At 33.4% G+C, this 23,782-nt stretch overlaps 1 protein-coding gene across 1 annotated transcript in view; it reads left to right on the plus strand.

Annotated features, from left to right (window-relative positions):
- The window catches only part of LOC136841647 (uncharacterized), a 61,940-nt gene that overhangs the window by 13,321 nt on the left and 24,837 nt on the right, over nt 1-23,782 (plus strand). The window contains exons 3-4 of the mRNA XM_067108778.1: nt 4,441-4,650; nt 7,537-7,643. Of these exons, the coding sequence (XP_066964879.1) occupies nt 4,441-4,650; nt 7,537-7,643 (317 nt within the window). The remainder of the gene's footprint in view (nt 1-4,440; nt 4,651-7,536; nt 7,644-23,782) is intronic.

Consider the following 23,782-nt stretch of genomic DNA (forward strand, 5'->3'; position numbering starts at 1 on the left):
TAATTCTTTATAGTTAATTTCTTTGTTCTAAAGTTCTTGCCAAATCGGTTTTGCCTTCCTTAAATGATGGTCTTTTGTGATTGTCTCATTTTCGACTGGACATAGCGAATTCTTCTTCTTCTTCTTCTTCTTCTTCTTCTTCTTCTTCTTCTTCTTCTTCTTCTTCTTCTTTTTCAAGTTTTTTTGACGCTTTTCATTTAGAACTTCTTGTATCGCGTGTTAATTGTTTCTGACTCGCCATTATTTGTCGCTATTAGATATAATTTTGACACTATAAATGTATATATATTTTCTACGTAACAGATTCATGTATTAATTTTTTTACTTTTATTTGTGACCGAGACTCAGATGGAAGAATATATTATTAACAGTGTTACTTTTTTTACGTCTAAAAAGGCCGGACGACCTTTATCATCAATCAATATTTTCCATTAGCCGCTGCTCTAGATGTCCATTTTTTTCATTGTTCGTTGGCGCTGTGGCCTATCATTTGTATATGTGTGTAAATTCACAGTTACTCAGGCATGTTTTTATCGCCGTTATGTCAACTGGGGCTTTCCCGCTGAGCAAACCAATGGGCTTGGTTGTGTAAGAATTAGAGTTGGAGGACTGTTGCGGACGTACGGGTTCTGCCTCTCCGTAGGCTGTAGTGCCGTCTGTGCACCTCACGGGCTGCACTTTAGGCATTACTAAAGGCTCTTTGCAGTGTCCCTTCGGTCCCTTGCTGCGACCCCTTTCATTCCTTTTACGGTACCTCCATTCCTATTATCTTCCTTCCTTCTTACTTTCCACCCTCTTTTAACAATTGTTTCATGGTGCAACTGCTTTGAGGTTTTCCTCCTGTTACACCATTCAAACCTACCTACTCTCAATTTTCCTTCCAGCGCTGAATGACCTTATAGATCCCAGCGCTTGGCTAGTGTCTAAACTCTGTATTCCGTTCCATTCCATTCCCCTCATCCCCGCCCCCCGAAAAAAAAGGTGATATTGAAGCCGATGTGTGGTTGCGTTCAGCTTGTGAGAGCGAATGTGACAACTGGACTTCTCGGAATCCTCACATGATTTTTTCTTTTTCCTTTTTGTTTTGTTCTTATGTGTGAGTCGTTTTTACTGCTCTCGCTGTCCTGATCAGTAACAATTATTATCTTTAAGAAAACACATGAATCATACCTTCATACACTTGCCATGGAAAGCTAAAGAAAAAGTTCATATACATTGTGTATAGACGCTTCATGTAGTTCGTTTTTTCACTTGTTTATCTGGAGGTAATGTAATTCGATGTACAGGGGCATAACTCCTTGGAAAATTTAGTTTCCAACACTGATTCTGAATTTAGTTCTCCCTCACCAACAGTTCACTTTTTAAAAAGAGAATCAGGCATGAATGGAAGTGGATGGTGAGTTTCCCATGTACAGTATAATATACATACATATTATATATTTTTATGTTTTTCCTGGCGATTTAGTTTGAAATATTCTCTGAGACAGGTAGCAACAATTTCAGTGTGACTTTAGCCCAGCATTGACTTGTGGGTCCAGGAAAACAAAAAAAGGAAACAAAAGGGGAATTTCATATGGTATAAGGCTCTTCTACTGAAGGGAATGTACGCTAAACACGTGGACAAACTTAGTTGAGTGTATTTACATAATGACATTGTATGCAGAGAAGGAATGCATTAGTTGTGATCCTGAAGGGGATTCCTACAGGATGGATGAAACTGGGGATTCCAGACACAGTCAAAGCTTCCACGAGAAATAGTCCCTCTGAAATGAGAGATATGCACATTATACGCCAGTAATGAAAATAGACAAAGATAATGAATTTGAAGCTGCACTAGGGTGCCAAGGGCTTCGATGAATTTACAGCTTAGCACTCTTTGACACTCTGGGAGCTTTGGACATTGGACAAGAGATTCGGTGATTACTGGCACTCATATTAAGTAAATGTTACGAGCCAAAAGCGTGACTGAATGGAGGTCTTCCAGAGCACTTTACTGTAAGGCAGATTTGGTTCCAGCGCAGAAAGCAGTCCGTGGATGACTTGCGATTTCCGAGGGCGAGGTTTCTTCCACATGGTGAGATGCAAGGGCTTCAGTAAAAGGGCAAGGCGATGGGGACTTCTCGAAACTCCAAGCAAATGGAGTTGATCATTAGTCCGGCCAGCATCCAAGGGAGCACGTGTTTGGGGCCGATGCGCAGAGGAGAAGTATACTTTGAAAGGCCACGTGGTTAGTAGCTAAGGGCATCGATGGGCCAGGGCATGGCGGTGTTTGGGGACTTCACTCCCTCTCTTCCAGTGCTCGTGTGAGGCCGCACCTCGGTCTGGTTTCCGCTTTTATCTCCTCCTATGGGGCAGATGCCCGCAGGGTTTTTTTTTTTGCCTGAAAAGGACAACCAGACAGATCACTTTTTGCCTCGGAAAGGAATTACCTAGTACTTAAAGGAGTGGCCTACAATCCGTTTTAATCTTATATTCTGACCGTGAAAATATCAGGATCGCCCGACAGTAAATGAAAACAACAAAAAAGAAAAAAAGGAAGCAATTTGCTAGCGAATCTTGCTATTCTATTAATATATATATATATATATATATATATATATATATATATATATATATATATATATATTTTGTATGGGCTCTTTTTATATTTGATCGAATTTCTGTTTTAACAGAAAATATTTCACGATATATATGGTATATATATATATATATATATATATATATATATATATATATATATATATATATATATATATATAATGTATGTACATACATACATATGTATAGTGTATATATGTATGTATATATTTATTTATATGTGTATATTATATATGTATATATGTATACATATAATTTATAGACATACATACATACATACATACATACATACATACATACATACATACATACATACATACATAGAATGCGTGAGCTTGTGGCAGGAGAGAGATAAAAAGGTAAGGAGAACAATCAATGAATAATTATGATAAAAGAAGCATAAAAACGCGCGTATTCTCAACTATGCTTCGCATTTTTATTTGAATATGTGTTTATGATTTCTTGCTCTTTTTTTTTTTTTTTTTACTTTTTGCAGTTCAAAGAACAAGTATTTCAATAATAATTATGATACCTTTTCTGGCTGCCAACACCTGATTTCCTTTTTTGAAATTGAAATTGTTATAAATTGTCATCTGAATTAGGTTTGTGTCCTCAACTGAAGCTACTGTTTATTAAAGTTCTTAGATTCTCCATTATATTTCATAATATTCTTACCAAATACTGAATACCTCTTAGAAAATTTCTTATTTGAAAAAGTATTTTAATATAAAGGAAGGTAAAGACGTAGTAAATTATATTTACGCATTATTCCTCACACACACACACACACACACACACACACACACACACACACACACACACACACACACATATATATATATATATATATATATATATATATTTATTAATAGTCATGTAGAGGATGAAGCACTCTCTACTTCTGTCGCTTGTTCAGTCAGTTGAACCAAGTCTGAACACCCTCGTAGGGTGGTAGCGCCGTTAGTGCTCCTCACACGGTGCACTGTAGGCATTATTTAAGGTTCTTTGCCGCGTCCCTTCGACCCCTAGCTGCAACCCCTTCCAATCCCCTCACTGTACTCATTCCTATTCTCTTTCTTCCATCTTACTTTCCACCCTCTCCTAACAATTGTTTCATGTGCAACTGCGAAGTTTCCCTCCTGTTACACCTTTCAAACCTTTCTACTCAATTTCCGTTTCAGCACTGAATGACCTCATAGGTCCGTGAGCTCAGCCTTTGGCCTAAATTCCATATTCCATTCCATCCCAAGTCTTTACACGGAAGAAACACTTCTGCGAACTCGAGGAACATTTTTTTACCTTTCATTTGAAAAATTGAGCCGAAACGCTTCATTGCGCAGGTGTTCTTTTGCTTCTGTGTTCGTGGGCTGTGTATTTGGGTATCAATTATTGTTTCTCTTAAACGGATGTTATTCGTGTGTATGCTTGGAGGAAGTATGGAGTCATCAGTTTAGGAGGTGATTTTATGTATCCAAAATCATATGCATATTATATATATATATATATATATATATATATATATATATATATACACACACACACACACACACACACACACACACATATATATATATATATATATATATATATATATATATATATATATATATATATATATATATATATATATATATATATAATATATTAGAGCTCTGTAACTCTTTAAATTTCTGCTGCTTATATATGTGTTGTTTTGCACTGGCATCAATATTTCATCCACATAGGCAATGAAAAATGAAAGTTACCCACAAAAACCGTTACAAAACTTTTATAAATAATAAAATGTGCCTAAAGATGCGTAGGAAACCTCAAAAACTCTCTCAAATGCCTGTTTCATCTCAGCCCAGACTCCTGCTGCCGCCGACGATGAATGTAACTACACCGCGTTCGCTGACCCACCAAACGCCCGGAGACTGACCTACAGTGACAAGCCTCTTTACGTCAAATATTACGTCTGTAACCCCAATTATGCTTGGCTCTCTGGCGCGCCCGGCCGTTTCACCCAGTGCATCGGTGGCTCGTGGACAGACATCCAGGATCAGTGCGACGATGGTAATGTCTCCTCTTCTTTTACGTTTATGATGGTATGGTGAGCAGTCATTCTAAATCGGACTGTATCTTCCATCGGCGTTAGACAATTACATGCTCTGTTTCATTTTTTAGTTTTGCCTTGTTTTTTTCGTCTAGAGCCGTTGTAAGATAAAATTCAGATCCTGAAAAAGCAGCTTATCCATCACGTAACTCCTTTTGTTTTCCGAATTTCTTGCTTGTTCATTTTCCTTCACGTAGCCACTGCATGGGTTCTTTGGGGTTAGGGTCATTTTTAGCTTTTTTATTTCATTTCACATCGACACTGGGTGATTCCTTGTCTGTTTGGGTTTTTTACCTTTGTTTCATTTCACACTGACATTGCCATTCCCTTGGTCCTTTTCTCGATTTGGGTTTCTTTGACCTTTTTGTGACTTTATTCCACGTCACCATCAGATAATTATTTGTGTCATTTTGGATTTTTACTCTACATTAACATCAGATACCATATTCGATATTTTACCTTTTTTTTATTTTATTGCACTCGACATTATTTGTGTCATTTTGGATTTTTTACCTTTTCATTTTATTCCACCTCAACATTAGATAATTATTTGTGTCATTTTGGGTTTCTATAGATAATTATTTGTGTCATTTTGGGTTTCTACCTTTTTATTTTATTCCACATCAACATTATTTGTGTCATTTTGTATTTTTTATTTTTTTTATTTTACCACATCAACAGTAGATAATTATTTGTGTCAGTTTGGTTTTTTGCATTTTTTATTTTATTCCACATCGACATTAAACAATTATTTGTGTCATTTTTAATTTTTTCCCGTACTTAATTTATTCCACATCGACATTCGATATTTTTTTTTGTTTCACTTTAGATTTTTAATATTTTGTTTTAATCCACATCAAAATTGGATGATTATTTGTTTTATTGTCGATTTTTTACCTTATTGCTTTTATTTGGTATCAACATTAGATAATTTGTTTTATTTGAAATTTTTTACCTTTTTTATTATATTCCACTTAGATATTAGATAATACTTGGTGTAATTTTGGATTTTGTACCTTTTTTTATTTTAATCCACATCCACTTGTGTCATTTTGGATTTTTTATATATTTTTTTTTATTTTTATTCCACATCGAAAATAGATAACTATTTGTGTCATTTTGGATTTTTAATATTTTTTTTTATTTCATTCCACATCGATATTAGATAAATATTTATGTAATTTTGTATTTTTTATCTGTTTTTTTTTTTATTTTATTCCACATCCGACATTAGATAAGTACTTGTGTCATTTTGGATTTTTATATATTTTTAAAAATTTTATTCCACATAGGCATTTGATAAGTTTATGTGGCGTTTTGGATTTTTAATCTGTCTTTTTATTTTATTCCACATCGGTATTAGATAAGTATTTGTGTCATTTTGGATTTTTATATATATTTATTTTATTTTATTCCGCATCGGGATTAAATAATTTTTTATGTCATTTTCGATTTTTCATCTGATTTTTATTTTATTCCACATCCGACATTAGATAAGTATTCGTGTCATTTTGGATGTTTAATGTTTTTATTTGAAATCATGAAGGCAGAGTGGTTTTGACAACGAAATAAATATATACAAACGTTTTCTGATTCCTGTTGAAGGAGTTTAGTTTTCTTTACTGATAAAATCAAATCCATCTTTCTACGGCTATTATCTTCACATCAGGTTCTTTTGTATCATTCAAAATAGTAGCTTACTTGCTATACTTTAATATTATGTTATACATCTTTGATTTATATCAAATGTTATCACAGTTTATGATAGATCATATATATATATATATATGTATATATATATATATATATATATATATATATATATATATATACATATATATATAAATATATATATATATATATATATATATATATATATGTATTTACATATATATATATATATATATATATATATATATATATATATATATGAATTTATCTCTCTCTCTGTCTATTATATTTATGCATAATGTTTTTTATATATTTTTTCACTGCGCGAGGCTGAATCTAGTAATTCAGGAAAAGCACACTGAGTGAAACATGAAGCATTTTCTGAATGCCACACGATGATCATTTATGAAAGCAATTACCAATTTTAAAGAACAAATGGAGAAAAAAATAAAACCAACAGAGTCATTTATGGAATAAGCTCTGATTATTATGCTTTATATTATGCCTACCCCAGTACAGTACATCTTTTCCTCACCTTTCGATTATTGGTCTGATTTATATTTCTTTTAGTGAAACCTTTTCTCTGCTTTCAGTTGCTCGGCTTTGTCTGATTCATTATTGCTTTTGAAAAAGCCATTTTCTCATCTTTCAACGGTTTGAGTTTGTGTGATTTATATGGTTTCAGTCAAGAGAGATTATGCCTATATATATATATATATATATATATATATATATATATATATATATATATATATATATATATATATATATATATATATATATATATTCTTGTTAGCCGATATATCCCTGCTTCTCTTTTTTTCGGTTAGATGGTTTATTTGCCCATTTGAATAATGATGATTATATTGTAATAATAACAGTAATGTCTGTACATTTTTATTAGCAACAATAATAATGATATGAATTTCTGCACATTTTGCAAATGTATAACCGTAGAAGGAAATTATAATCTTTACGTTATGAAAAATCTCATAATTTTTTCACACTTCATAATTATGATAATAATAATTTTTGCTAGCTCGAAATAATAATAATAATAATAATAATAATAATAATAATAATAATAATAATAATATAATAATAATCATGTGAATGATTGTATATCTTGGATAACAGCAGTGATGATTATTAATTAATGTGCGAATTTCTCGCAGCATGTGACCCGCCCAGGGACTGCTCAGACATTGCCAGGATGGGTTTCAACTTTTCGGACGTCTACAGGATCACGCCTTCGGGAAAGATGGGCGGCGTTTCGGTGGACGTGAGTTGTCCTGGCTGTTCGTTGCTATAGAGAGAATAAAATAGACTTTCTTAACTGTATTGGTGCACGTGTCAGGAATAATTTCGAAGGTATGAGTTACAGCCTTGGGTTGAATGCTTCACTGAACACGAAATTCGTGTTCACAAGACAGACAGACAGAGAGTGAATTTACTGATGGCGTCACAACCACGTAAGAGATGTAAATATTTACTTGTCATAATACCAACGCGAGAGAGAGAGAGAGAGAGAGAGAGAGAGAGAGAGAGAGAGAGAGAGAAAGAGAGAGAGAGAGAGAGAGAGAGAGAGAGTGAGTGAATTTACTGATGGCGTCACAACCACGTAAGAGATGTAAATATTTACTTGTCATAATACTAACGAGAGAGAGAGAGAGAGAGAGAGAGAGAGAGAGAGAGAGAGAGAGAGAGAGAGAGAGAGAGAGAGAAAGAGAGAGAGAGAGAGGAGAGAGAGTGAGTGAATTTACTGATGGCGTCACAACCATGTAAGAGATGTAAATATTTACTTGTCATAATATCAACGAGAGAGAGAGAGAGAGAGAGTCAAAATATTTGTGGCGTCACAGCCGACGGAAAAGAGGGAGAGGTAAAAATTGATTGTCAATATATCAACGAGAGAGAGAGAGAGAGAGAGAGAGAGAGAGAGAGAGAGAGAGAGAGACAGAGAGAGAGAGAGAGAGAGAGAGAGACAGAGAGAGAGAGAGAGTTCACAATTCTTCGAATTTACTGGCGTCACAACACTGACGAATGGATTGTGTGAGAGAGATAAAATTGTGAGGGAGGTAGCGTGCATGCTGGCCATTTTTTATGGCAACTTGACTTTTCATTCCTACCGAGAAATTGGTCTTTACTGTTCAATCTTTTTTTGGCAGAATTTAAGAGCTCAGCGATTTCGTGTCTTTTTTTTATTTTTAGTCTTGCTCTTCCTCCACCAATATTAATGTCTCCTGTTTTTTTAATTGTAAAGCGAAAATTTATCAACGTTGTTTTGTTGTTGGACTTAAACGTATTTTTTAACAATAAGACACAGTATATCCACATATTTTTACAGATACTCTGGTCATTAGCCGTATACACAAATATAATTGTCAGATATAAAAGAGTTTTAGAAATTATCCGTTTCATATTTTCAGGGCTATTTACTGAACTGACTATAAGAACGCTAAGTTTAATTTCAGAAGCAGAAGATTCAGTGAAACATATTTTAATTTTCACTTATATCCTGATAACAAGACTTCAGTTTCGAACATTAAAAACGGATTGCTGTACAGTTATATTGATTATGTTTATTTTCATATCTATTTATTGTACATTATATTTATTTTGCTGCAAAACCTCATATTATGTTCGCTATGACAATTAAACATAGGAGTTACTTAAGAGTTAATGTACCACAGCTTCCAAGCACTGTTACACGGGGGCAGAAATTTACATTATATTTTTGGTGGACTCAGGCAGTTGCAGAAAAATATCAGCACCTGACAAGAGAAGGGGGGTGGGGGCCCAGCGGCCTCTTTTGTGACCAAGGTCTGCGCTACAGTAATGATTCTTGTTTTTACCCGCTGGTGGTGACCTCACACCTTTGCTGTCAAGCCCACTCAAATTGCATTCCCTAAAATCGGTTGAATATTTTGCAGATTCACGGATCAGGTTTATGCAGGCTAAAGTTTATACCAGTTTCTTGCAGAAAAGCTGTCGTTTACAAAAATGTTTTCAGTTTTTTTCCCAGCCTACCAGAGCAAACCAGTTATTAAACGCTTGTCCAGTTATTGCGTGAGTGGCTTCACTAACACGAACGAGAATTAACCTGACATCCCGGGCATGTCTTGAACTTCTTTTGTGCTCTTCTATTCCCCTTTCCAGCGATGATTTTATTTTTTGTTTGGCCAATATAAAAGCTGCCAAAGGGTTTGATTTACATATGCTTTGGTATTGTCGAGAGAGTCATTTATAAGTATTTTCGTCTTTGCATTATTATTCTTAATGGTACACTAAATCATGTCCTTAAGCAGATAAGAGTTATCTTGAAAATTATTACTATTTGTTCATAAAAGCAGATTTTTTTACGCTATGTGTTTTTGTTCTTGTCATTAAAAAGTCTTTTTAGCCGCTCTGACTGCGTTGTCTTTTGCAATTTCAGGATATTTTAAGTTCTTTGTCCGTATTACTAATTACATCTATTTATTCATAAATATATTCGGGGCTACATACAAGTAATGGTCTTAAAATCATGGATGTGAAAACTGATTTCTATACATTATTGCTTCGCCGGGATAAGGATGTACAGAAGCAGAAATATTGGTAGGTTTTCTGTATGCACGGAATTACAACCATAAATAACAAAATTCAAAAAAGGTAGGCCACAGCCATTTCCCATTTCCTTAGTGAATTTTTTCGATGTCCCGATTTTAAATCTACCAAAGAAAGTAATAAGTGTGACGTCAACATACTTAAATCATATTACGTTGCGTGGAATAATATTCATGTTAACGTCCTGCTTTTAAAACATTTCCATGCGCAAATTGCTTCAAACTGAAGATACATAGGCCTATCCCATAGCCCATATCAAAATCTTGGGAGTAATATTTCCCGTTGAATCAAATCGAAATTCGGCGAAATCTGTTCCTTCAACTGTCAGGGGCTAATGTATTTTTAACCGTCACCCTAGCATATAAAATGTAAAATTGTACCCCTGTTAATCAGTCTTCTGGGGGATATCTTAAACAAAAGATGAAACCGGTCAGGTTTTAATCCCGTGTTTAATTTTCTCCCCCTAGTTCACCTGCACATACACAAACGCAGTATATATATTATATATACATACAGACATACATACATATATATATATATATATATATATATATATATATATATATATATATATATATATATACACACACACACATATAGGAGCCTCGATGGCTCAGTCGGTTACAGCAGCAGCTTCGGACTTCGTAGAGGTCTGTGGCGTGGGTTCAAATCCGCAGCCGACTGATCAGAGAGGCAGACACTTTGCTATCCGTGTAGACATCCCGGGATTATATATGTAATCAACGGATAGGTTTGCTTAAAAAGCAAATGGGTGTTACAGACTAAATACACACACAAAACAAAGCCATTACAACACCTTCTAAAAACATAACAAACATCTCACACGTTTCGAACTCTCGCCCTACCCGCGCAACAACTTCTCGCTGCTGGGAAGAAAGGGCGTTGGGTCGGGTATGATACATGAAACATACGCTACCGGGGTCTAAGCGGTGTCAGGCAGGGCAGCCGATCGAGACTACAGGTCTACCCCAAAGCCAAATCAAAAGTCCTTCAAAAGAAGGCATCGTGCTTACCCCATACAAAAATGGGAAAAAAAGCACGTTAAAAGAAGAAGAAGAAGAAGAAGAAGAAGAAGAAGAAGAAGATATATATATATATATATATATATATATATATATATATATATATATATATATATATATATATATATATATATATCTACTGTATATACTGTGTATATATATATATGTATGTGTGTGTATGTATGTATGTATTTTATATATATATATATATATATATATATATATATATATATATATATACACACACACATGTATAAAGATGCTATAATCACTATAGCGAGGCTTATGACTTTTCATATTCCAAATGAACGAAATGAAGCGAATCCTTGGCTAGATTAAATCACTAGGAACTTTGGTGGTTGCGGAGGGCTATTACAATTTCCCAAGGACGACATTTTCGAAGTGTGCTTTCACGACGCCATATGACTGCGCTAAAATTATCCGCTGAAAAAAGAAGAATGAATAATGGACTGAACAGAAAATGACTGCAATTCTCATGACTGATGTAGCCGTTTTTAGGAAAATTAAGCTAAAAATCGTTATGTTTCCCCTTGCGAAGAGTCACTTCTCACCGGGATTGTTTTCAGGCGTGTGAAGAGGTTTGGCAATTATCATTCTTGATTTAGTGATGAAATAGCGAAGTTATATCAAAAAGTCGTTACAAGAGCAATATATATATATATATATATATATATATATATATATATATATATATATATATATATATATATATATCTATATATATATATATATATATATATATATATATATATATATATATATATATTATACCTTCCTCCCAATACTTTGTAATAACGCGCTCTCTTCAATAGCCTATCGTAATCTATTTTCTTCACATGGCCACATCACCATGAACCATACTGATCTATCTTTTCACTGGCACTAACCTTTATCATTCTTTCAATCCCTTTTACCCTACATATACTATGTGAAATATTCATTTCAACAGCTATAAACTTCCCCCCCCCCTTTTTTTTTTGCATTCAACAGCTACTCTTCACTTTCATAAAGGTGAACTGGATCAACAATCCATTTATACTTTCTAAATTTGACCTCCCATCGACACTGTTTTCATCCAGGTCTTGTCACATATCTACTGTTTTCCTCACTTCACCTGTTCTGAAACTCTCCTCTTCTGTCGCCTCCCAATATAAATGAATCTGGTTCAATTTTCCATCACTGATATTGAAAATCATTGCGTCATTTTTCCGAACTCCATTTACCCTCATAACTTTGCTTTTACTCAGCTATTGTCATTCTCTTCCTCTAACAAATCCCTTCCAGCTCAGCACACTCATTAAGATCTGCAGTTTTTCCTGAGTATCTCCAATGAATAAAGCGCCATCTGCAAACACCAGAAAGTTGATCCACCATTCGAGAACCATTTTCTTACTCCACAACCTTGCATTTGCATCTCGTAGCTTTCCCCTGGTTTCCCTTATCACTCTATCCAAAAAAATAATAAACAGTAGTGGCGACATAACACATCCTTTACTCAGACCGACTTTTGTAGAAAACCAGTCACTCTCTCATCTTCAAACACGTCACTTCTCCCAACAAATGGCTCTCTACACCATAACCCGTTAGTACTCTCCAATTTATTACTTTATCATGAGCTTTTTCTGGGTCCATGTGCACCCTAAGCAGCCTCTAACTTTTCTCTTAAATTTCTCACAGAACTTTTTTTTTTGTAATAAATGCTTCATCTTCACACTTCATCTATAGTGGCGTTACTGTTTCCTTGTTAATCATTTTGTTATCTGCATTACTTTCCCAATCAAAATTCACACCATACACCTTCCCAGTTTTACTAAGTAATGCTATGCAAACATAATTCTAGCAGCCACTTCTATTAATAAGACTCATACAAAAGAATAATTATTCCCCCATCACTTATTCCTTTGGAACTCTTCGCCTTATTCAGTCATTTTAGACAACTGGCGAGTCGCACTATAGCACACACACGCACACACACACACACGTCCACACACACACGTCCACACACACATGTATATATATATATATATATATATATATATATATATATATATATATATATGAATGCAAATATATTTTACGTAGATACTTATAAATCGTCCGTTATATATCTCATATATATATATATATATATATATATATATATATATATATATATATATATATATATATATATATATATATATATGTGTGTGTGTGTGTGTGTGTGTGTGTGTGTGTGTATGTATGTATACTTACGTATATATATAATTATACATACATACATACACACACACACATCTACCTCTAGTCCCATGCGTTTTTTGAAAGACATATCCACTTATTGCAAGACCAATATTTATGTGTACCCTGTATTTACATATGCATTATCACTAGGATTTTTATTCATTCCTATAAAGTTTTAAACATAAAAATTCTTTCAAAGAGACGTACACTTATCATATTTTCTGTTCACATTACTAATGTAAGCCGTTCAACGAATACTAGAACTTGCTATATTTTGGTCGCGAAGCCAACGAAAGCAATAATAAATCTCGATGGTGAATGACCAAAAGCGTTCTGAACGTCGTCCACGTGCTGTGTTGATCGAGTCATTCTGCTCACGAATTCCAGTTCATTATAAAAAGCTAATCTGCACACTGACTTCTCGGGGTAAGAAGCCCCAAACCTTTGTTAATGCCCAAAAAAAAAAAAAAAAAAAAAAAAAAAAGCAGTAAAAACCTCACTTCTTTTAAGCACCACATTTGTCACGTACAGTTCTGTTGAACAAAATGTTTTGGAGCTCGTGTCCATATGGAAGGGTCGATGCCGATATGTAATTCATGAGAGCCGTTTCCTTTCCCTTCCTCTCCTTTTTTATGTACAGTTTGCTCTATTGATTGGGCTTTGTGTGCTCCTATGACTGAATATCACTGGACTTTATTGACAAAACGTGAATAGGTTTATTGTTGAAAGTGCATTCTGTTTTGCTGCCGTGAACCTGCAGTCTTCTTGATATTAATGGAAGTAGTAATAATTACTCTGGGTTCTTTGTTAGGAAAGAATTGCAGGGAGAAACTATTAGTAACTTCACAAGCCACTGTACACAAATATTTATTCTATACAATAGAGATGGTGCTGGTAACTGTACTCATAATTAACTCAATGGGAAGAGGCGTTGTTGTTAATCGCATAATGTAAATGTCATTGAGTCAAATCGGTATGCTTAATTATCATTTTTACTGTATTAAAGTAAATTAGTAGTAAGAATCACAGTGAAAAAGACGAGAGTTGGGGCATTTTTTCATGAGCTTAATCGTACCCAAATATTAAATAACTTAATGGCAAAGCCAAAAAGATTAAATGCGAAACGTGGAAGTTTTTTCGAGAAATGTCTCTTTCCAAAATCCTGATTAAAATTATAGTTGATACGCCACATAGTGCTACTACTTTTCCATCGGTGACTGAAGTTTTTCCTTAAAAATTGGCACAATGGATTATAAAATCGTAGCGTTCAGTGGAGATTTTTACAAACCGGATATTTTATTTGAATTTTAAAACAAAATTATATAAAAAAAACTCCACTACATGCATTACGGTTCATTTACTCCTGGTTCAAAGCCCTGCAAAAGGCAAACATGCGAGTTTCAATACATTTGAGAGAGTTCAAAGAACTAACGGCAGAGGATGAATAGTGTCAGCCTTTTGTGTTGTAAATCTTTCATCAAACTGAGTAAAGCTGCGCGCAAATTTGAAAATGCGAGCGTAGACGAGTTCCGTTAACAGGTAGACCTAGTAATTTTAGGCCCTGATGAAGCTAAGTTTTTCGACAATTGCCCACAGATTTCGAAGGTTTACTCTTTTTTCGGCTCTCGAGTTTAGGAAATGCATAAGAAAATGTTGTGGTCAATAAAAAGACTATAACGATGAAGCAAGGTGGTTTCTTCTCTTACGAGAAGATCCTACTGTTTGAGAGAGGAGTCGCAGAATCGTTTCTCTGAGCGCAAGGTTCTTTAGCACAAAGTCTGCTAAAAGGGGAAAACCAGCGCAGCTGTGGAAATGTGATGCGGATGATGAGTCTCATTTTATATCTATTACTTGAATGAATGAGTATTAATGCAAGTTTTAATACGTATACTTCAGATGCATTTAATTATATGTCACCTAAGTAAGGATGCGTTTGCAGTCGTAAGAACTTTGCTCAGTCTGTTTAGACAAAAGGGTATTCACCGACATTCGGAGTAAGTATCCTCTATCAGCTTGGATCCAAATTTCCACCCTCAGGTGGCTTTAACTACGATTAGTCTAGTTCCTAGGGCCAGTGCCATTGACCCTGTGTTGTTGTTAAAGACGTCTGCGAGATTCTATCCGAAAAACTCCGTAACAAAAGGAAAGTAACCCGAAACATCAGTGAGAAGATACCGTTACTGTATCTGTTATCTGTGTAAGTCCTAGGAAAAATAACATTCTTGACGCACTGGTGCCACGTTGTTTTGAACATCATGCCCAGCACTTTTTGCATAATTAGCACCGTGACTAGACCCATTACTGTGTCATTATTATAGCATAAACTTGACAGCGTGTTCATGCTGAAGGCCGGTGTTCGGTAGAGAGGATTTCTCATTCAAAATGAATGACGTCCTTCAAAAGGGCATTTCGTGCACGTTTTCAATGTTCTTAATTAGGCATCATCTATTTCTGTCAGTTTCATGAATGCTTTCTGCGTTGTATATATATATGAATACATATACTGTATATATGTATATATATATATATATATATATATATATATATATATATATATATATATATATATATATATATATACACAACAGAAAGTATTCATGAAAATTACAGAAATATATATATATATATATATATATATATATATATATATATATATATATATATATATATATATATGCATATGCATGCGTGTATTTTTGTGTGTGTCTATGGGGAAACTTCATAAAGCCCTTAAATTATGAGTAATGAAAGTTGTTTGACAGTCAGTATTGCAAACTCTATAGGAACAAATCGACAGCTAAAACGATTAGCCGTTTTAAGAAGCTTACTGTTTTATAGGGGATAATTACCTCCATGATGATATTTTTCTTTGGAAAATATTAATGTTATTTAATACAATTTAATTAGCTAAAACTTATATTTTTAAGTTCAAGATTTGTAACAGTAAATAAACAGGATTGTTTTTGTTAGAAATTAAAAGGAGCAAAGTTTCACGTTTCACTGAATTGAACGATATATATATATATATATATATATATATATATATATATATATATATATATATATATATATATATATATATATATACATACAGTATATATATATATTATATATATATATATATATATATATATATATATATATATATATATATATATATATATATATATTATATATATATATATAACGTGACACTTTGTTGCTTTTACCTCTGACAAAAAACAGTCCTATTTATTTGCTGTTACAAATCTTGAACTTAATATAAATAAAGGTTTTAGGTTAATTAATTCGTATGAAATAACAGTAGTTTTTGCGAAAGAAAATGACATCATGAAGGTAATTATCACCTATAAAATAGTAAGCTTTTTAAAACGGCTAATCGTTTTAGCTGTCGATTTGTTCAAAAGGTTTAGGTTAGAATTTGCAATACCGAGTTTTTGTGGAAAACAACTGAAGGTAATTACTATAAAATATATTTAAGGGCTTTATGTTCTTATAAGTTTGCACATAGACACACATTAAAATACACACATGCATATATATATATATATATATATATATATATATATATATATATATATATATATTAACAGTATGTAGGTATGTATATATATATATATATATATATAATATTATATATATACATATGTATAATTATATATATATATATATATAATATATAATTATATATATGTATATATATAATATATATATTATATATGTATGCATGTGTGTATTTTGTGTGTGTCTATGGGGAAACGTCATAAAGCCCTTAAATTTTATAAACTTAGCAAGCACTCATTCCAGAGGAAATCTTCTGAAATCACCTGAATTCTTGAGGAATTTGTACAGCAAAGTCGAAATAAACTCATATCTCTCTTGATGGCCGAATGGATAAGTCCCTGTTTTCTCAGTATCAAAGCCAAGAGGCACAGTTTCGAATCCTTGGGGGGATCAGATGAACTTACAACAATTAAGTAAGGGATTTACGGTGAATTCGATACTAAGGGAATATTTGTAGCAGTCTTTGAGAGTATGAAAAGACGGTTCCGTATCAGTGACATAGCTATCATAAACAGCGAAAAGTCTATCATTTTGGAGACGGCCAGACTTCTATTCTACCTGAATCCAACAGGAATATGTATTGCAGAGTCGAAGTCAATTTATATCTGTCTTGATACCCGAGTAGACTACTAAGTTCGTATTCCCTCTGTGTAAAACCCTAAAGGCATTAGTTCGAATTATGGCCTGGATCAATCGCGCTGATCTTGTAGTATAATCCTTCTTGGTGTAAGGTGTTCCAAAGGTATGGTGAATTTACAGTAGTATTAAGGTAAAGTTATTTGGCTTAATTCTTTGTAAGTATAAAAAGTCCCGTATGTTTGTGATAAAACTTACACACACATACACACACACATACACAATATTATTATTATTATAATGCAATATATATCTGAAATATAAAATATATATATTCCTATTTATTATATGATGATGATATATATATGATAAAGACTTATTATTATTAAAGTAAACAGATTACGGATTATTATTATTAAGATTATTATTATTATTATTATTATTATTAAATGTTGGGTAAGTGTTTACTAAAACAAATGAAACAAGCTGTTTCAAAGTCCAAACAATTACCATCTATACAGAGAGCCTAGAAAAAGCTGTCTGAGTTCTAATTCGATACAGCCTGTATTAAATGCTTAAAATGATGATAAATGAGGATGTCTGAGAGAAGGTAAGGTATCTATAGTTCTGATTTATACTTTTCAGGATGACTGAACTTTTAATAGATTAAATAGGAGAGCTACAGGTTCGGTGTAAAAGTGGTGTGAGAAGAGCTTGTTGTCTTCATTAATATTTAATATCTTTATTGATGGAGTGATGTAAGAAGCAAGAAAAACGACAGTAGATCTAAGTCCAAAGTTGAGATAAGAAAATAATGAGAGAAAGAGAGAGAGCGTGATTGAGAGCAGAGGTAGAGAGAGAAGGATGAGAAAGAGATGTTCAGCAGCATCATTAAATAGTTTAAAGGTGCTTGGAAGAAGTGGGAGCTAAGAGTAAATGAGAACAAGAGTGGGGTTATGGGGGTTAACATAACAGATATAAAAGTAGGGTGAGAGAAGAGCACCGGGAAACTTCTGAAGAAAAAAATAGAATTGCTGAATAGGAATCGAAGGAACTTGCAGTGTTGAAAGTCAAAGTGGGATGATATGAAGATATTGTTGAGTTCAACATCAACCCAGAATGGGAGTGAAGTTTGATGCTGAATGTGAATGAAAGAAGAAAGAAATTGAAACTGCTGAGAAGAACTGTTAGCATAGCATATGTGCTGTAAGAAGAACTGAAAGGGTGGGAAATGAAGCAGTGTGCAGAGATGGTAAAAAGGTCAGCATGGGTGAAAGTATGAGTCAGAATGTTTTGAGATTGTTCGGTCATGTGAAAAGAATGGAGCGCAGTAAATAGATAAAAAGGTTATCTAGCTTGGAATTGTTAAGAAAGAAGAGTAGAGGAAGGCCTAGAAAGTACTGGATAGACGGTGGGTAAGAGGTATTAAAAAGAAAGGCCTCAGCGTCCAGGAGTAAGAGCGTGCATGAAAGGTGGTGGTGAAGTGTAAGCAAAAAATAATTCCAGGGTCAGGAAAAAAGTTAAGTATATCTTAGTTTAACCTGACCACTGAGCTGATTAACAGCTAGGCTTATTGTGGAATCCGAACCACATTATAGCGAGAAATGAATTTCTAACACCAGAAATAAATTCCTCTTATTCTTCATTGGCCGGTCGGAGATTCGAACTCGCCGCCAGCAGAGTGTTAGCTGAGAACGGAACCTACTCTCCCAACGAGGAACTTGAAGGGTCGCGAGCATGGAGACAGATGAAGTTTAATCGCATAGTTCTTGGATTCGATCAGCCTTAAAACTTAGCAGAAAAATGATTGTCATTATTAATATTGGTTCTAAACGACTAAATGCTACCAGAAATCGCCTCATTTCTAACGTTAACAAGTAAAAGAGACAACATGAAACGCACAAAACACGTTAACTTTAGTCTGTTACCTACGATATTTAATGACAGTGTCATGGCCATTTAGGTGTTTATGAATGTATCTTATACTTATTGCCGTCGGCCAGGGAATTCCGAATAGACTAAGTCGTGTAGGTAGGTATACTGTAGGTATACGGCAAGGAATGTTTACAAACATGCGAAGGCTTATATAAAGGCAATTGCTGTACGAGCCTTTAGCGCCACTACAGTGATACTCAAAGCTCTCAATACACTTCAGGTGTTTTTAGGAAAACGTGAAACCTTGATTCTCATTAGAAAGTGTGTTTCTTATACCTTCCTTGATTCGTTTTCATGTAGGTTACTATAATAAGCTCATCAGTTAAAAACTGATATTTAAAATTTTTACATAAAGTGAAATTACATGTGATGTGATTACATTTAATTCCTCAGTAACTAGTAACGTGCTAAGTTCCTCATTGGGCGGGTCGCTATCGTACTCGGTTAGCACTCTGCTGGGCCCGCGTTCGATTCTCCGGCCGGCCAATGAAGAATTAGAGGAATTTATTTCTGGTGATAGAAATTCATTTCACGTTATAATGTGGTTCGGATTCCACAATAAGCTGTAGGTCCCGTTGCTTGGTAACCAATTGGTTCTTAGCCACGTAAAATAAGTCTAATCCTTCGGGCCAGCCCTAGGAGAGCTGTTAATCAGCTCAGTGGTCTGGTTAAACTAAGGTATACTTAACTAGTAACGTGCTTTTTTTTTTTTTACTTATCACGTGAGAATCCTGCATTACCACGTAGAGCGCCGTTTTTCAAATAATTACAACGATTTCGCTGTGACGCTTTACAGCTTTTTGCCCCCCTCCCCCTTTTTTTTGTTGCTAATCGTTGACTTTACCAGAAGTCGTTCTAATGTGCCAGGAATATTCGCGACTTTTCCTCTTTAGATTTGTATCGATTCTGGGCACTAACGATGTTCACCTTATTTCTCTGCAAGGCTTTAGGTTTCTACAGCACTTGATTGACAAGATTTCCACCTGTCCTGTAGTTTAGTTCGCTTTATTATTTCAAATATGAGCTGCAAATCTGCCAAAAAAACTATTACTATGCTAGATTTTCCTAAACCTAAATATTCGTCATAAGAGGGATTGTTTAGTTATTAGAACTGCTTCAGCAATACGTAAATGTTTTAATAGTTTATTTTGCAATCTGTTTGCATCACCATTTTGAAATTAGCATGGTCAACTTTCCTGAGGCTGTAAATAAGTACCATTTTCTTTAAAAGTAAAGGAAAACAGAGTTATGTCTCGCTGAAGTTATTTAAAAAATGAGTAACAAATGTAAAGTATGTCAAGGAAAGGTTTTAGCAAAAGTCCCTTTTATCACACGAAGGGCAAACAACACTCTCACGACAGCGAGGCTTTGATAAACACACTGAATCAAATTCATTCTTTTGGGCAACAAAGGCATTCAGGTGGACTGCATTAAAGAACCACTCTGTTCGACGTCGGCAAATAACCTCCACGCCACGACCCGTCACAATTTTACACCACCTGGGAAAGACACAGTATTAGCTACTTATATCAGATATATAATCGTTTATCGTTTATAGTGCTATATTTATTTACATCCACTTTCCCACTACAAATTTTAGCTGCTACATAAAATTGTACCGGTGGAACGTGACGTAATCATATTGATTTGTCCGCCGACGCTATAGTCATTATTCTCCATAGTATATAGTGCGCTATTTATTTACGTAAGCGATGGCTATACATTATATATATATAACATTCTTTTTATATACATTATTCATAGTAATTAGAGAAATTATATACGAAAAACTGATCTAGTAGGATGTTAGCATATACTTATAGATTACCCAGCTTGTTTAATAAAAGCGCATGAATAATGATGTTAGTTGGAATTTGCAGTATTTAATGTTAACAACTAAGTACAAAATGTTTTTCGTAGGTATATCATTAAACGCTGGTACAGTAAGCGCATACCGCTGACCAACTAACACATGATTCATTATAACAAAACGGACGAATAGACTGGATATAATCGTCTATATACTGGTCGTGAAAAAACATAAATACATATCACGTATACATAGCCTATAGAACCCCTGTTATAAATGGATCGACTGACCTGGAAATTGTGTGTTAAGGGAACGTTAATTACACGTGTTTGGGCAATAAATCTTTGTCGTTATTGGCATCTGGTTTGGTCAATAAGCTATATATCACGGGAGGATTGGGGGTCCTACCATAAAACTATAATTCAGGCTATATACATATATAATACATATTTACATTATATATTTCATTCTATATATACATTAGAAATGATATATATACCAACGTGTTCATTTGGGCTTGAAAATAATAGCATTGTACATTTTATATAAAGATATAAATATATATACATAATATACATCATAAATATATTTATAATGTATAAATCTTTATATATTAATCAGATTGAAATTTGAAAACAATACGACAACCTAGGACAACCAAACGCTATACCTCGTCATGCACTTCGTACAGTATGTATGGGAAGAAATCGATCTAGCCTTGTTTTAGAGCACATTTTATATATAACAGTTATATCCATATTTACATACATCCATGTATGGTACATATATATACATATTTTACATATTAGCGGCAGGAGCTTTGTCAGTGTTGTTTGAAAACGTATTACACTTAAATTTTGGTTCTTTCTTTGGATAACGGTTATTTGACAGCTAATCAGCGTGAAAGGAATTCTTTCTTTCTTTTTTTCTATCTTTCCTTCTTCAAACCTTGAGCAGAAAAACCATATGGAGATATCACAGACCATGTATAAGAGGGCTACATATAAATCAGCCGGCGAAGAGGGACAGTATATATAAAAGGCATATGTATATATATACATATATAATTCAAGAGACGCCATAGAGAAAGCAGGGACGAATATTATACATATATTAAACATTTGAAGGTCAGGAAGATTATCATACTATAATATACAACATATATATACATTTTATTTGTACCCAAAATAAACTACAAATAATACCTATGATATTAAACCTATACTAGAAAACGACATATATATATTTGCATATAGCATATATACATAATATACAAATATATAATATATATATATATATATAAATTATCTGATAAAGGTATATATATGAGTGCTGCCAAATGGACATATAACATGGAGAATGATACATATATATCTGATTATTCTAGCATATAAACGAATATATATATATATATATCAAGAATATATGGATATAAGTTTAGAAAGCGCATTTAAAATGCAGTTCCCATTAACCAAAAGTGTGCAGATCAGTTATTACGCAAATCAACCTTCATCTGTCATCCGTATATTCCCGTATGTATATATGTTTATTGATTTGTAGGAATCACTGCACTTTTACCAAATGAAAAAATGACTTTATATGTATATATATTAATCATTGATCTTGTATATATATGAATATGTATATATATATGTGATCCTTGATTAATAACGTTTTATAATATATATATATATATTTTCGTGTCATATATGCTATGGATCTATACCTGTCCCATGTATATATATCCCATATGAAAGATACACTATTTGGCCGTATATATCCATGTATATATATGTATATTCCACCAATATATATATGTTCTGATCCTCATATGTATATATACTCTATGTCCTACGCTATCCTCGTACATATATGTATATACAGTGATTCCGGTGCTTGTATTCATACATATATGTATATTCATATTGTAATATACAGTTCTTCTATATTGTATATATATACTTTGCACCTTTCTCAGATCACTACCTATATATATATATACTATACCGGTTTAGCATTTCCATAATGAGAAATGAGCCCTATGTACATATATATGAGCTGTATATGTGCCACTATATATGTATCTTATATAAAACTATTTTTCTATATATGTATATATATGTATGGCTATGTAAAAGGCAAAGATATATATATAGAACTATGTATATATATGTGTATATATATGTATAATTTATGTATATCATTCCTATACATATATATAGGCATTATATGTATATATGGCATATATATATTACATTACCCACCCTATGTATATATATGTATATGTATTTGATAGTACACTATATATAGCCTATATATGGCGCAATTGTATATATTGATGAAAGCACAGCATTTGTTCCATATAGTTGTACATGTTTTACATATATATATATATTTTCCCATCTATTATTGCTACTCATTTTCAATATACATTCAGTATATACATAAATATATACCAACGGAAGTTTTATTCCTCCGCATTATTTCTTTATTCGCCCAGCTGCCTTCCTCTGGTATTTGCACTACGCCTTGACTGGTTCTTCTGTATTATATCGTATATGGGACTATGATAACAAATATGTAATTGGTAATGTATAACTATGTATCGTATATATATATATTATATATGTATATATATGTATT

The sequence above is a fragment of the Macrobrachium rosenbergii genome, chromosome 1 (genome assembly GCF_040412425.1).
Source record: "Macrobrachium rosenbergii isolate ZJJX-2024 chromosome 1, ASM4041242v1, whole genome shotgun sequence".
Taxonomy (NCBI): domain Eukaryota; kingdom Metazoa; phylum Arthropoda; class Malacostraca; order Decapoda; family Palaemonidae; genus Macrobrachium; species Macrobrachium rosenbergii.